Source organism: Choristoneura fumiferana, chromosome 4, assembly GCF_025370935.1.
Source record: "Choristoneura fumiferana chromosome 4, NRCan_CFum_1, whole genome shotgun sequence".
NCBI classification, from domain to species: domain Eukaryota; kingdom Metazoa; phylum Arthropoda; class Insecta; order Lepidoptera; family Tortricidae; genus Choristoneura; species Choristoneura fumiferana.
This window is the reverse complement of record NC_133475.1, coordinates 11,051,466-11,066,072: the sequence shown is the minus strand read 5'-3', so window position 1 is coordinate 11,066,072 and position 14,607 is coordinate 11,051,466. Positions and strand designations below refer to the sequence as shown.

The 14,607-nt window shown below is 35.5% G+C and overlaps 2 protein-coding genes across 2 annotated transcripts in view; both read right to left on the bottom strand.

The window, feature by feature from the left end:
* gukh (NHS actin remodeling regulator GUK-holder) overlaps nt 1–2,307 on the bottom strand; it is an 81,443-nt gene extending 79,136 nt beyond the window's left edge. The window contains exon 1 of the mRNA XM_074086884.1: nt 1,722–2,307. Coding sequence (XP_073942985.1) covers nt 1,722–2,010 — 289 coding nt within the window. The 5' untranslated portion in view covers nt 2,011–2,307. The remainder of the gene's footprint in view (nt 1–1,721) is intronic.
* Nucleotides 2,308–4,006: 1,699 nt separating this feature from the next.
* LOC141427452 (uncharacterized) overlaps nt 4,007–14,607 on the bottom strand; it is a 266,714-nt gene continuing 256,113 nt past the window's right edge. The window contains exons 6-7 of the mRNA XM_074086932.1: nt 12,675–12,781; nt 4,007–10,919 (exon numbers count right to left, since the gene is read on the bottom strand). Coding sequence (XP_073943033.1) covers nt 10,797–10,919; nt 12,675–12,781 — 230 coding nt within the window. The 3' untranslated portion in view covers nt 4,007–10,796. The remainder of the gene's footprint in view (nt 10,920–12,674; nt 12,782–14,607) is intronic.

The window sequence follows — 14,607 nt, the reverse complement described above, 5'->3', positions numbered from 1 at the left end:
AAAAAGTAGTCCGAATTTGTGATAATTTTGTGCTTGTGCCCTGAGGATTTGATTCTAAGGGAATCATGCTCACAGAGACGGATTTAAATAAGACTTCGGTTTTGTTCTTTTTAAATAAAAAGATTTGAAAAATTCACTTTTATTGAAAATTCAAAAAATTCTGGGACTTCCTGATTTACGAAATCGGGTAGTAATTCTGAAAAAAAAAAGTAAAAAAACCTGATATTTGGTATCCCTTATTTTGCCCTTTGGTTTTATTTTTTACTAGACTTTACCCCCGGCTTCGACTCGAAAACTATTCGATCTGGTAGTTACAATTGAAATTCCGGAATTTTACAAAATTTCCTGGGAAATCCCAAAATTTATATCGTTATCTTCATTGAGGTTGTGTTTACAACAACTGTCCAAAATTTCAAGACTAAACCCAGCGGTTGAAATTTCAAGATTTTATCCCTATTCCGTATCATCATCATCATCATCTCAGCCTATATACGTCCCACTGCTGGGCACAGGCCTCCTCTTAGATCAAGAGGGCTATTCCGTATACGCCCTATATATTACGTGTATGCCAAATTTCATGCAAATCCGTTCAGTAGTTTTTGCGTGAAAGAGTAACGAACATACATCCAAACAAACATCTATCTATACAAACTTTCGCGTTTATAATATTAGTGGGATAGTGGGATTAGTGGGATTTGAGTTTAAGCTGAGAAGAGGATCAATTAATGAATTCCCCGACATAGTTACAATTACCACAATCATTGTCTGAATTAATACTACTTAAATGATCAGCCCAAATCAACTTAATAACAATGAGATCCAATAATTATTATCAATTAATTCCGTGTTTTCTTAACTAATGATGCCTATTTCGAAACTCCAATTGGGCTAGATTACAATATTTACCAACCAAACCAAATGGATGAGATTGACTTACCTACCTCTCATAGGATTAAATCGAATTAAAACTGGTTGTTTTTTTTTATCATATAGGTACCTAGTAGACAAAGAGAATGCGAGTCACCTCATGGTAAGCAATCTTCGCCGACCATAGACAACTAGGCTCTGTGGGACATACTAATGTGTAGCCAATTTTTTTTTAATTCACTTTAGTAAACGATAATAACTACCTTCTATAGCTACTTATCTACCAATAAGTATAACTATGTCATCAACAAATACTAAGCTAAGGGCTAGAGCTTACGCAAGTGAAGCATACCTAGCTGTAGATAGAGTTTAGTGACTGATAAGTAAGTATTAATTAATTTCAGGTCAGTTCATTCAGTACTTTGGCTAGTATTATTTTGGTCTGATTACATTGATAGAGGGTTATCAGTGTTGCCACCCACTTTGTTTAGACCTAGTTTTATCCATACTATAGTCTTGATACCTGCACAAGTAGGTATATACATGAAGTAAACGTGATAGTGATAATTTATTAATGTTATAAAAACAACACCTGTCTTAGATAAAGCGAGGTTGATAGGAATGCAACACACTTATGATCCGAAATGAAATTTTTATAAAAATTTCTCAGCGTTGATCTCAATTTTATAGGCTCTTAGAAAAGGCAGATTCCTTGTCGAAATTTTGAAAACAGAAAAATTTCCACGACGAACTACTCTACCTAAAGAGGGGATCTACATATAGTGTCGTTAGGTTATGTGATGGTAGCTGAACAAAATAGGCAACAACAGGCAAAAATAATTAGAGATACTCACGGACTGGTACTTTCTTGGGATCAAACTTCTCTACGATGCCGTTGATCGCTTCTATCTTCGCCTGTGCAACCTTAGACCTCTCCGTAATCCCTTGGAGCTGCGCCGTGAGCTCGCTGAATATATCCTCGGCCAGAAGCACGAGGGACGCGAGCTGCCGTAGTGCATTACTCAGGGTACAGTTCGTGACCGCTTGCAGCTCCTCATCGGTGACTCGAGCCCTACCATCCTCATCCCGCAAGCTAGTTCGCGAAAGGAACTTCGGCTCTACCACACGCTGCACGAAAGGCATCGCGACAAGTCTCAGAACACCTTGAGCCACTTACTCGCCCATCCCCGCGCCGCGAATAAAACGTAATTCCATCCATTCAACACACAACACAAAAAACGTCAGGTAACCGCCACTTTGAATTAACCGACATCCTGACCGGTGAACTTTCACTGAATACCTATGTAGGTTTAGTGCTATACAGTTTATGCTTCGCTTTAATTGATTATACAACGATTAGGTCAAGTTGTTTAAGTGAAAAAGTTCGTAGGAAACTTTATAGTTTCACGCAATCCCGCCATAACGGTGTGCAACATGCCGCAACCTCTACGTCCCACAGCTGCCGGCCGATTGAAATTGAAATGAATGAACTCTGTTTTCGGTGTTGCTATAAGAAACTTTAAATTTCCCGCGGAACAATTCGATATGATTAAGTTAAAAATACATTATATTGTTACAAACAGTTATTTTTTATTGAAATCAAATTTACTTCACAGTAAACTTGTCCATCTATATTAAGTATTTGTTGGACGGGTAAGGGGTTATTTAAAATATTATTCAACATTACCATATTTATTTTGTAGCTAATTTTGATTTACGACATAAATACCTAGGTATTTAATTTCCGATTTTTTTTTTATTTTTTATTGAAAAGAAAGAAGAAAAGTAAGTACATATGCAATATTTTAACCCGATATAATATTTCTATATAATATGAATGGAACAAGCCGTGATGGCCGAGTGGTTTGACCTATGGCCTCTCAAACAGAGGATCGTGGGTTCAAACCCAGGCTCGCACCTCTGAGTTTTTCGAAATTCATGTGCGGAATTATATTTGAAATTTACCACGAGCTTTACGGTGAAGGAAAACGACGTGGAGAAATCTGCACAAACCTGCGAAGCAATTCAATGGTGTGTGTGAAGCCCAAAGCCCTCTCATTCTGAGGGGAGGCCTGTGCCCTGCAGTGGGACGTATATAGGCTCGAATGATGATGATGATGATGAATGGAACAAGTACCTACTTCATTGCCCGTAACTTTATATGGAAAGAATCATGTTGTTTTCCGGATTTTTGAAATGTCATCTTATAGAATGGAGTAGCTTAGATTACTTTAAAAAATAAAACTGAGGAAAATTCTGTTTCAGCAATAGGTACATAATTTACTTCATGGCAAAAGAAAATTATGGAAAACTATAATAATAATAGCATATAGAATTCAGACAAACGATATAGAACCACGAATTCAGCATACATTATTTCTGAATCTTTTTAAGTCTTTTGTTTTTAAATAAGGAACGTAATATATTAAGAATGGATTTTTATCCTTAAATCAAAATAATAATTAAAATACTGTGCAAATTATTTTCTTTTTCCCCGACAGCATTTTATTTTATTGTACTGGTCACACTTGATAACTACGGTGCCATCTACCGAGCGCCACACAGACTACGACGTTGACTCTGCAGCTTACGATAACGAAAGTCAAAAATGTATGAGCCAGTCACAGTCTACTCTATTCAAATTCGTTCTCAACAAAAGCCACTGATGGCGCTACCATTTAGCTTTGTAATAGATTTGAACTGGACAGGCTTATGCCCGTGGCGTGGATACACCCCCATGGAAGACTAAATAGCGGCGAAATAAGTATGTACTACTTGTGGTACTACGTATCGGACCACGCGAAGTTTAGGGTTCCGTACTAACTAATTAGTGGCGAATACGTACCTACTTATTCGTTATTAAATTTTGACTGACTACTTTTAACTTGTAAGTACTACTTAAGTTGCGGTAGTTTCGTTTTAAATTCGTTATAATGTAATTATTATCGTTGTTTGAATATTTGAAATTTTCTACGTAAACGTACCATTTAGAGGCATATTTATGGTTGCAATCATTTTAAAATACCAATGCAACCACATCTGCAACTCATACCATGGGAGTTAATTAAATAATGGTATAAACTTAATTCTGGAATAAATTATTTTCATTTCAGTTCATTCAAAAAGTAAAACATCAGTATTAGCACAAAAAATATTTTATTAAGTACTTACATTTTATAACAAAGCATTTATTTAGACGATTATCCGCGACATCAAACCATATCGACACACCTCTAAAATTTTATTGCATACAACTTGTTATATTTTGGAGCACAGGATATTAGAGCAAGATAGATACGTAAGTTAGTACTTCTACGTACGTAAGTGTACAGTGGTAGGACATATTTCACTGTCATGGAAATCTATCTCTATCATGAAACTGCATGCAGAATGTCGAACTACATACATACATCTATTAAGTCTCACGATCGAGATGGATCTCGAAAACACCGTCATTCGACATCAACCCACCTGCGCGGTAATTATTACTTTTAGGTAATACTGCTAGGTAGGTAGAGTCGAAAAGCGTACCTACGCAGACATTAGTGCGTGCATGTACCTACGTGTAGAGTTTGTAAAGCATAATATATTAAGTACTTTCCTGTTGCCATAGCAAATTAAATCGTTCATTACCCTTGCTGGTTTTTGTTGATAGCATTGATCGTAGAGATACGCATAACTTTGAAAAGGATAGTTATTTATAGGGAAATGAACAAGGGAAAAATCGCTTTACAAGCTTTTATTTGACTCGCAAGTCGTAAGCTTGTGAGTTGTGGTTTCAAAATTTGCGAATTCTCCGATTGAGCTGAAACTTGGCATACCTATATAAGTTTGGTGGCAATACAATGATCTTGGTACTAAAATTCTGATCGTGCAGAATCGTTTCCATAAGATAAAACTCTTCAACGGTTAATAACACTGACAACTTGGCACGGATAAAAAGTATGTAGTTTGGATGACAATTCAAGTAGAGTCAGATAAAAGCTTGTCTTAAGAATGACATCCCTGACAAAAAAATATATATTTGACAAGTCTAGAGAAGAAATAGTATAATTTTTATCGAGGGACTAAAATAAGCCAATATATACCCGATGTGGTTAGTTACCCGAGCTTTAGCGGGGGTGTCTATTTATCCGAGGGTTTATATTGACTTTTAGTCTCGAGGTGAAAACTCTATTTTTCACTAAGTTTGGTTTTTGGAATCTTTTTGTATTTTTTATTTCAATTCCAAATTTTTATTTTTACGGTCATTCCGTAAAATCTAAATTGAAAATAAAAACTGAAATATAGATGCACAGAAAAAACCAGAAAAATAAGACCAGCACTGGGAATCGAACCCAGGTCCTCGGCATTCCGTGATTCTTCGTGAGCGGTTAGTTCCAATGGAATGCCGAAAGTTTCTCGATGAGGGCTACGGCATAGATGTCGCTAGCGTCACTGCTTAAGTGGCTAAATAAGAAACAAACAAGCTGAGATATGTGGTGCATAGGGGAAATTCATGTCTGTACCGTTGTCCAGCAGTGGTGTAGCGGTATAGCACGCGGCACGGAATGCCGAGGACCTGGGTTCGATTCCCAGTGCTGGTCTTATTTTTCTGGTTTTTCTGTGCATCTATATTTCAGTTTGTATTGTCAATCTATTTTTCACTTCGATTGCGAGAAACAAAGAGTAATTAATCGTTTATGATTTACGCTCTACAACAATTTCAAAGTTTTCGCGGTTTGTATTTTTTTCCAACCAGACACAGATATAACAAAATCGCATCGGCGAAATGGTCCATACACAAACTGGAATAAATAGAATGGCGCTACCTTCTATGCGGAAAAAGCGTAGAACTAAGACCACGTAGACTAAGAACGTAACATTTTCGTCATGAAAATGGTCCACACACCATCTTATTTTATGCCAAAAACTAATCAAGTACTGGCTGTTTGAGTTTATCTAAATCACTCGAAGTACTCACTTTACTCTCGCCTCGTAAGGCTATATTGACCTACTTTTAGAGCATGAGAAGTGAAAATTAGGATTAGGTACGATTCTTCTATTTATTAGTAACATTTGACCGCTCTATTGTCTGCGTACACGCGTTTCTTTATGCGAACTGAGTAACGGTAAGTGTTAGTACAATCAAGAAAAGCACATGAAAAGCGAGCTACGTTAGACAAGGACGACATTTATTCTTTTATAAGTACATAATTTATTGGTTCAAATTCATGGTTATACCATACAAGCCAGTTTTACTGGCGAGCAAATCATTAAAAATAATTACTTATGTTTATTGTTCTAAATTTCAGGCTCCTTTGGGCAGGAAAATTCAATTGGTGATTCACACTTTTTTAATAAGTAAAATGGCTTTCATATACGAGTGTACTTAGTCAATATTTCCATACAATTTTAATCAGAATAGTTGAAATGAAAACATTTTTTCATTGCAGTTAGCCAAAGACACCACACACTTCGAGAAACTTCCGATGGTCAAAAGTAATGGATACCTATATCAATCAATTTCATATTAATTACTATGGAATTATATCAACGGCACTCTGCCGCAACCTCATAGCTTGTCTTTGATCTGAGCATCCAACTATTGCCAAGTAGTTATCATTAACTTTTGGGGATATTACTAGATGTATTGTAATTTTCAGCATACCTAAACCAAGCCGCGGACCGTGTCCTTAATCCCAGGCTATAAGATATGTTTTGTCTATAATATTATCAACTTACAACTATAAACAACTACTAAGACTACGTCCCATATCCGCTTTAAACCAATGGCAGTATTTCGGTATTGATACCTTTATGGATTACCTAAACTTTTAGACTAACATATAGCTAAAGGCTACACACCTCAAATCGTCACATTTGGTAAACAGTAACAACGATAACTATGGTGTGTTGCTATCATTAGTAGAGTAAGCTAGCTAATAAGTACACATAATACCCCACTTAAGGTGGCCACAATTTTGTATTTTAATTGAAATAAAATCCATATTACGCTGATGTTGTATCAACAATTCCATATTGGGTATCGGACAACATAACCTATCGTCCATGTACTTTCTCAACCTCCTATCTACCTGAATTGTATCCAACAAATCAACACTCTATCATACTTAATATAAAGATGATTCTAAAGTAATTTAATGTGACCAAATACGAGGCTAACAAAGTACATGGACGCTATTTAAGTTTTAACAATAGGTACAGGTGGATTCAGGAGACGTGATCGGATTCAAACTTTACACAGCTCAGTAAATAAATGTATACAAGTCTTCTTCTTAACGCGCAAATTAAATTTCCTGTATATGGCGACCGGTATGTTATATATACAATACAATACAATAACTCTTTATTGCACACCAACACAGTAAGCAGTAAGTCGTTTGTGTTCTTTTTACTGAGTTTTACTTGTAATGAATATTACTTGTAATCTCACTAATCACTGCTACAAGCGCTAGCCTACATGTACTGAGTTGGTAAGGATTGGTCCTGGACAACACCACCAGAATCACTCTGTATAAAACAAACTCATTCTACATTATATCTAACAAGCAAGAGCACAATATTTCATTTCTAGTTAGAAAAATCCTTTCAAACATTAAATTCCTATAAAGCTATTTATTTTATTTTTCCAAAGCACACATTTCAATACAGAACAAATCGTTCTAAGTTTAGGTACTAGAAGCGAAACTTAAATGTATATGGTATTGTCTAGTGGAACCATTGCTTGGTTTTGTAAGAGTAGGTATTTTTAAAAATATTGTTTGGAAGTAACATGGTAGCCGAATGCTTCATAAAAAAATAAAGTTAATAGTAAATTAAGTCCGGATGATGTAGAGCTTATGTTAGCTATGGGTACAAACCATAATAATATGACGCGTGCGTGCAATGTGCGTATGAATTCGCCACTAGAGGCGCTAGTGTAGCGTGAGGTCTCCGAAATGTCAAATCTCATAGTTTTTGAGTGAGCTACTTAAGAGCTACTTAAAAACCTCACGCAACAGTGCGCCATCTAGTGAGACAAAAAACGATAGCCCTCATTAGCGCTGCTCATTCATACTATTTCATCCACCCGCTCCGTGCAAACCGCGTCAGCTAGCGTAGGCCCTTGTAGGTACTTAATTTGTGTCGATAATTTATTGATTTACAGTGTGCACTCAAAAATAATTCCGACACTAGCTCCACCCATCAACCGCCACCCGCGTAGGGTCAAAAGTATCAAATGTATCATAAAAACAAACTAGGCTATAAAGTAGAATGATTTGCCGTAGTCAGCTAGATAAATGATATTAATATTGTTTCTTAAAATTATGTAGTATGAATTATTATAGTTCCGTTATATTCAGCAAAATGAAATATTGTAGAACGCTACGTTGGAGGAAAAATTTTCACTAATCTTGTTTTCTCCGCTATTTTATCATTTTATTATGATGAAAAATAAAATGTTATAATTCCATTGACTTATTTTACTTAAATTGCATATAATATCGAAAGAAAATTATCAAAAACCGAATGCCTCTTAATTGAAAACTAAATTAATATTATGTATATATGCGGAGGCTTTTTGTAATAAATCTACTAGGGTCTTCACTGGGATTACTATATGTGTTAGGTACAATGTTTCGCAAAACCACTTAAATCTAATGTATCTGCCTCACTATTCGCTTTCATTTTTAACATTTTTATTAATACACTTACCTATGTCTATGTTATACTGAGCTTAACTTTACGTAAATATTATAAACAATAACATTACAATTTGGCAACTCATTGTTCTAGTGAAATAAGATGAAATGTAGAGACTCCACCTTAATTTCTTGTCAATTTTCGTACAAAAGTACTTAAAGACATCATTTAGGCTGAAAGTCCCAAGTCAGTTGGATTAAAACTTACCATGATATACAGTCAAAGCTATTCTATCGAAATACAATCACAGTAAGAATATAAACTTACTTAAATCTTTTAATCAAATCATCAACATAGACTCTTAAAGTCTTTTTATATTAAACTACAAAATATTTTGCAAATCCATCAACGCACTGCATTTTGACACGATATTATTAAAAACAGTTACACATTCAATTTTTTTACCAAAGAACCAAATGCATTCAAATATCGAAAATTTACATTATACGCTTTTCAAGCCATCCTCGTCCCTCATACCAAAGCAACTTAGTTATGTAGATGTTTTCTTTATTAAGTCCCGTCTGTTTTGTTCCCAAAAGTTATAAACTTCTTATACTTTAAGTTTTGTTTTGGTCATAATGCTCGCCTGAGAAGGTATTGGGAGTCGACAACGGTATTAGGAAGGACGAAGCCGGTAATATGTATAAAACAGATGCCAACTTTAAGTCTCAGATGGGAGACAAGAAACATTCAGAGATAAAACAAAACAAAAAAAATAACTAAGTTGGCACTGATGAGGTACCATCATCATTGAAAACATCTTACTTAGGTAATCGTATAATGTATTGTATGCACAGTCATCAACAAAGATGGATGAGCAGTTATAGAGTTAATAGTGGTCTACATACGACTCTATTGCACATGGGGTAAAGGGGTGTGTAAGTCATTTTGAATATTATCACCGCTCATTTTACTTTTGTTGCTGAATGTATTAAAAAAAATCAAGTTTTCTGACGACAATTTAATGTTAGGTACACATCTTTTATAACCGTTTTGAAAACGATTTGTTCTGAGGAACTCTATTGTAGTATAACCATTTTCTTAACACTACATACAGCAATATTCATAATTTTGCTTTGAAACAATACCAATTTTTTTCTACACAAGATCGGACACTTAGCAATTAAACATTTATAATATTTTTATGCTTTAATCTATTTCATTGATGAACACATACAATGGCATTATAAACTTGCACGCTCATTCCATTATATTACTTACATACGCTGGGTACTTAATATTATAAGAAATTATTCATTCTATGACGATTTGATAGTACGTTTCTAGATTTTTAGATTGTATAATAAGATAAGATAAGTGATTGAATATTTTGTAAAGAGTATGATATGTTGAGTAAATATGCGTAGGTACAGTGATTATGTTAGACACGATTCAAAAGCTACTACACTTCAAGTAGTAGCGATAGATAGACATTAATATGCATTAAAAAATCGTTTTCTAATAATCAATATTATGCAGCTGCCATTAAGTCTGACTCTAAATGAATGTGTATGTTCAGGAATGTGTTTAATTCAAAGCTTTGCTTCACTATTTAGACACGCATGTGTTTATAGATAATCATTGTTTTGAAATGTATACAAATCAAACATATAATTAATTCTGGCATATAATTTTAAAGTTAAAGGAATAATATCTAGAAGACAGAAAAAGAAACATCAGCTGGAATGAAATCAAACAGGTATCAGAAAGCGAATACCTTTACTTGCCCGCGTTTCACATGCCATACCAATGTTTGCCATAAAATATATAGAACCGTGCTGCGGTAGGTTAGGTTAGTTTAATATCAACTCTGAAGAAAATAATATTTCAGAAATAAATTACTTTATGGCATATGAAAGTCGGGCAAACGATAGAGAACCATCAAAAAGAGGTATAAGCACCGAATAGAAAGATATTGTTGAAGAAGGAAAAGAAGAACTGGACACTGGCTCTTGAAGGACGAGTACATACAAAACTCGAATCTAAGCTTACACTAAACAAAGTCCAATAACAAATCATCGCAAATAAACGAGTACTCGCCTCACTACTCGTCGCTAGCTTCAAATTGTTTCAAATCTGGAACATCGCAAGGGTTGGACAGCATTGTGCTGCACAAATCTCCTTTCGCCCTGATTGGTCAACTTGCTTTACTCCTGGGATCTTCATCTGCCATCCCTTGGCTAGCGACGACACGACCGATTTCGGTCGGTGAAAGAGCGCCTCACTTATTTGCGAACCCCACGCTATGGGTCCACCTCGTGGCACACCTCCATGTAGTCAGGATCATGCATGATATCCTTTATCATGTCTTTGAGCATCGTGTACCGTGGGAACATTGGGTACACTTTGGAGCTGACGTACTCCGACTGGAAAGAGGAATGGACATATTAATTGTAATGTAATTGACGATGATTGCATCGCATTCTAAATTTTTCTCACGTTCGAATAACAATGAACGTTTTTTGTTGCAATAATGAGAGGTTATCTATTGGATTATTTTAATACGGCACCAATTCGCATTGATGTTCCGTGTGCTCATTTTTCCGTCCTAGATCGACCACGCTTGCTGTTAATGCCACAGTACTTGGTTTACATAGGGTTGTACTTCTATACTATTTATAAGTAGGTAATATAGGTAGCACAAAGAGCTAACCGCCAATCTTCAGAATTGAAGAGGCATTGAAAGAAGAAGAAATATAATAAAGAAGGAAACTTTGTACGAAGGGGGAATTGAACTCAGGTAGGCAGAGCCTTCAGTTCCACCTGCACGCATCGATCGTGTGATCAACAAATTCTCCGCAAACAAAGTCGCGGGAAAAGCTAGTACTTAACAGTTTTTCTGGAAACATTAAATTACGACGACTTGATTCTAAGAGTGAATAAAATACACCATAGTTTCCGGATTGCACAATGAAGCGCGAAGACTAATACTCTTATTTATTGAGCTACTAGCTGTTCCCCGCGACTTCGTCTGCAAAGAATTTGTTGATCGCATGCCCGTGGGAACTTGAGGAGACGTTATAATTTTGAGAGATAAAAACTATCCTATGTCCTTCTGCAATTTAATACGACTGGTTGATTTCCGTAAGCGTGAAAACGTAATAAACAAACATCTACATTTGCTTGTGTAATATCATCGGGTGACAAGCAAAACTTTTGCTGCAAAACTAACTGCAAAAAAAATATTTGTGGAATATTAACCTTACGATTCTATGCATAAGTTTGATTATCCCTCTTGAATTTAGGTGGTAATTAGTAACTTTTGCTTGTCACCCAACGATATTAACTAGCTGTTGCCCGCGATTTCGTCTGCAAAAAATTACTTATCGTGCGCCCGCAGGAACTATACAATTTTTCGGGATCAAAAGTACCCTGTGTCCTTCTTAGGGGCTCAAACTGTCTCCATACCAAATTTACCAAATTATGATTGGTAATTTAATTTTAAACGTAAAAGCGTTATTACCTAATAAATTATCAAACATACTAATTTTCGCATTTATTTTATTACTTAGTAAAGTCAATATAAAAATCTTTCTGCCATTCTTATCTTACGTAAAAATAAGGATCTTAAAGCTGCAGAGGCACCTTACAACACGGTGACATGGAAAATCCAGACAAGGAACAAAGCCACCGCGTAGCACAAATACGCTTATCGCAGAAGACGCGATTTGCATTGCGTCATCAATAACATATTTCTAGGGATAAACTTGCACAGCACTTAATACTTTACTAAAGTATTAAGTATGCAGCCAATGCAAGTAATTTACCTGATGAACGTACGAGTGTAGGAGTACATACATTCGAGTAGCCGTTGCCGTGGCTCCCTGGTGAGATCGGTCAAGTTTAACTACTTACTTGGATGATACACAAAGCTGATGATATAAATGCTGTGGGCTGTATTTATAATTTAATCTCTTCTTCACCGGGTCTAGGTAAAACCAACATTTGCAGTAATTAAAGTTAAGGCGTTACGCTAACTCAGGACTAATATTTAACGATAAATTCAATTGTTTGCCCTGCGGAGACTCACCTAAGTTTCTGTCCGTTAACTTGCTTTCACTTTCCAGACTTTCAAACTTTGGTAATTAAGGTCAGATTTATTTTAAAGACTTACTGCTTACCTTTAGTTCTCTAATAAGGTTTCTCAAACCGGTGTACTTCTTTAGAAGGCGGTACAGATCATTAGTCATCTGCGTATTCTCTGCCTCTATTTGAGATGTTGTCATATCTGAAAGCATTTTATTTGTATTAGCAAGATTCATCTACAAATTAGAGCAGACTGAAAACTTCTAAGCTATCAAAAAATAAAATCACTTAAACTATCTGGACCCAGTTTTGTACCTATTAAAAAAATACAAGCCAAGGATGATTGGATAAAATAAATTGTGAAGAACTATAAGTTGAACCGTGTACATTTTAATCATTATTGTTTCATAAAAGTTTAATAATGCTATTAGTGAAGTTGAAAATATCGCTAACACTATTTACCCGGTGCATAATGAAGGACATAACAACAATTGATGTAATGCAACATTTTCATTTGATATAATGCAATTTATCTTAAAAACCAAACTTATTTCTATTGTTATTAATTCGAATTGATGTACTTTGGGTTAGGTTAGGTTAGGTTTATTTTATAAAAAAGTTCAGTGAAACTCCTATTCTTAGAAATTATATCAAATGTTTTTATATCGATCATTACACACCCCTATTTACCTACTTGTGCCATATAATGCAATTGGGCCCTGATTATGCTTTGTCAAGCAGACCTGACAGGCCGCATAATTATTCGTAGTTATGTAGATAATCAAAATAATGGTTCAATGTGAGCATGTTCATTATACAGACCGCTTTATCTAGGGGACAAACTTCAACATGCAAATAGGCTTTGCATGGAAATGGCGTGCTCCGTTGTAATTAAATTTTTACAGGACACAGCATGTGCGATCAATTCGAGTCGGAGAATGTATGCCGCCGGGTGGTCCTCTTTAAACAAGTGTTGTCCTGGGCTCACCAATTTTATTGTTTGCGTCGGGGATCCACAAACTCATTCAATTTTAATTCAATTAGTTTTCCACTTTATAAGCAACTTTTTCGCCCTCGGTTCGCAATCAACAATCTAATACTAAAGGGATTCCCGGGTGTTGGAATGTAATTAGACGAGCTCGCTATTAGGCCCGGGAAGATCCGGTTCCTCGACAAATGCTAGAAAGCTGGGACTTGGCTTCCGGCCAGCCTTGTTATCGGAGGCGGTTTAGGCAAATTTAATGTCCATACGGCAACACTTTATTTTTGCTAGAGTGGAGCGCACTGCCCCAGACATCGGCCAAAATGTAAAGCTTGTAAAACGTCTTGATCCTCAGATTTTTAGAGTTTACAGTCACATACTGACTAACAATTCTAAAACACCGAAAGCTGTTTAACAACAAAAACATGAAAAGATAAAAATATAAATAGTTTGTAAAACTAAAAACATGCTACTGTTGGTAAACAACCTGCGTGACTGCTTAATCATAACTTAAGACTCTGAATATGATTCTTGGTCAAAAGTGCACCGTTAGGTCTACTCTAACAAGCCTAAACAGGGCTAGGGTACGTTGTTCTGTCTTGGAGTTCTAGTGCCTATTCGCAAGGCTCCATCATGAGATCAATTTGATGGCACCGTGTAACTTTATATTATTATTGTCATGAGAACTATCTATGAATGCCAAGTTTTGTGTCGATAAGAGAAGTGGGTAAAAATCAAGTTTTAAGATTGCGTTGGGTTACATTCACTGGGATACGTAGGATACATAGTTACAGGAGAAGCAAATACAAAAGCGTGTAAGAAGCAATTTATTAAAGTTTCTTCTTCTAAAAAGTTATCATATTATTATTTTTCAAACAATTTACTATTTATTTGTCAACAAAAGTTTACAGCATTACAGTTAAAACACCAATACGCTGTAAAATTCAAATTAAACAACAAAATAATAGGTACACAAAAAGACATATAAAATGCACAAAACTTAAATAAACTAATTAGGGGCCACTAAATCCATTTCCATTTAGTAA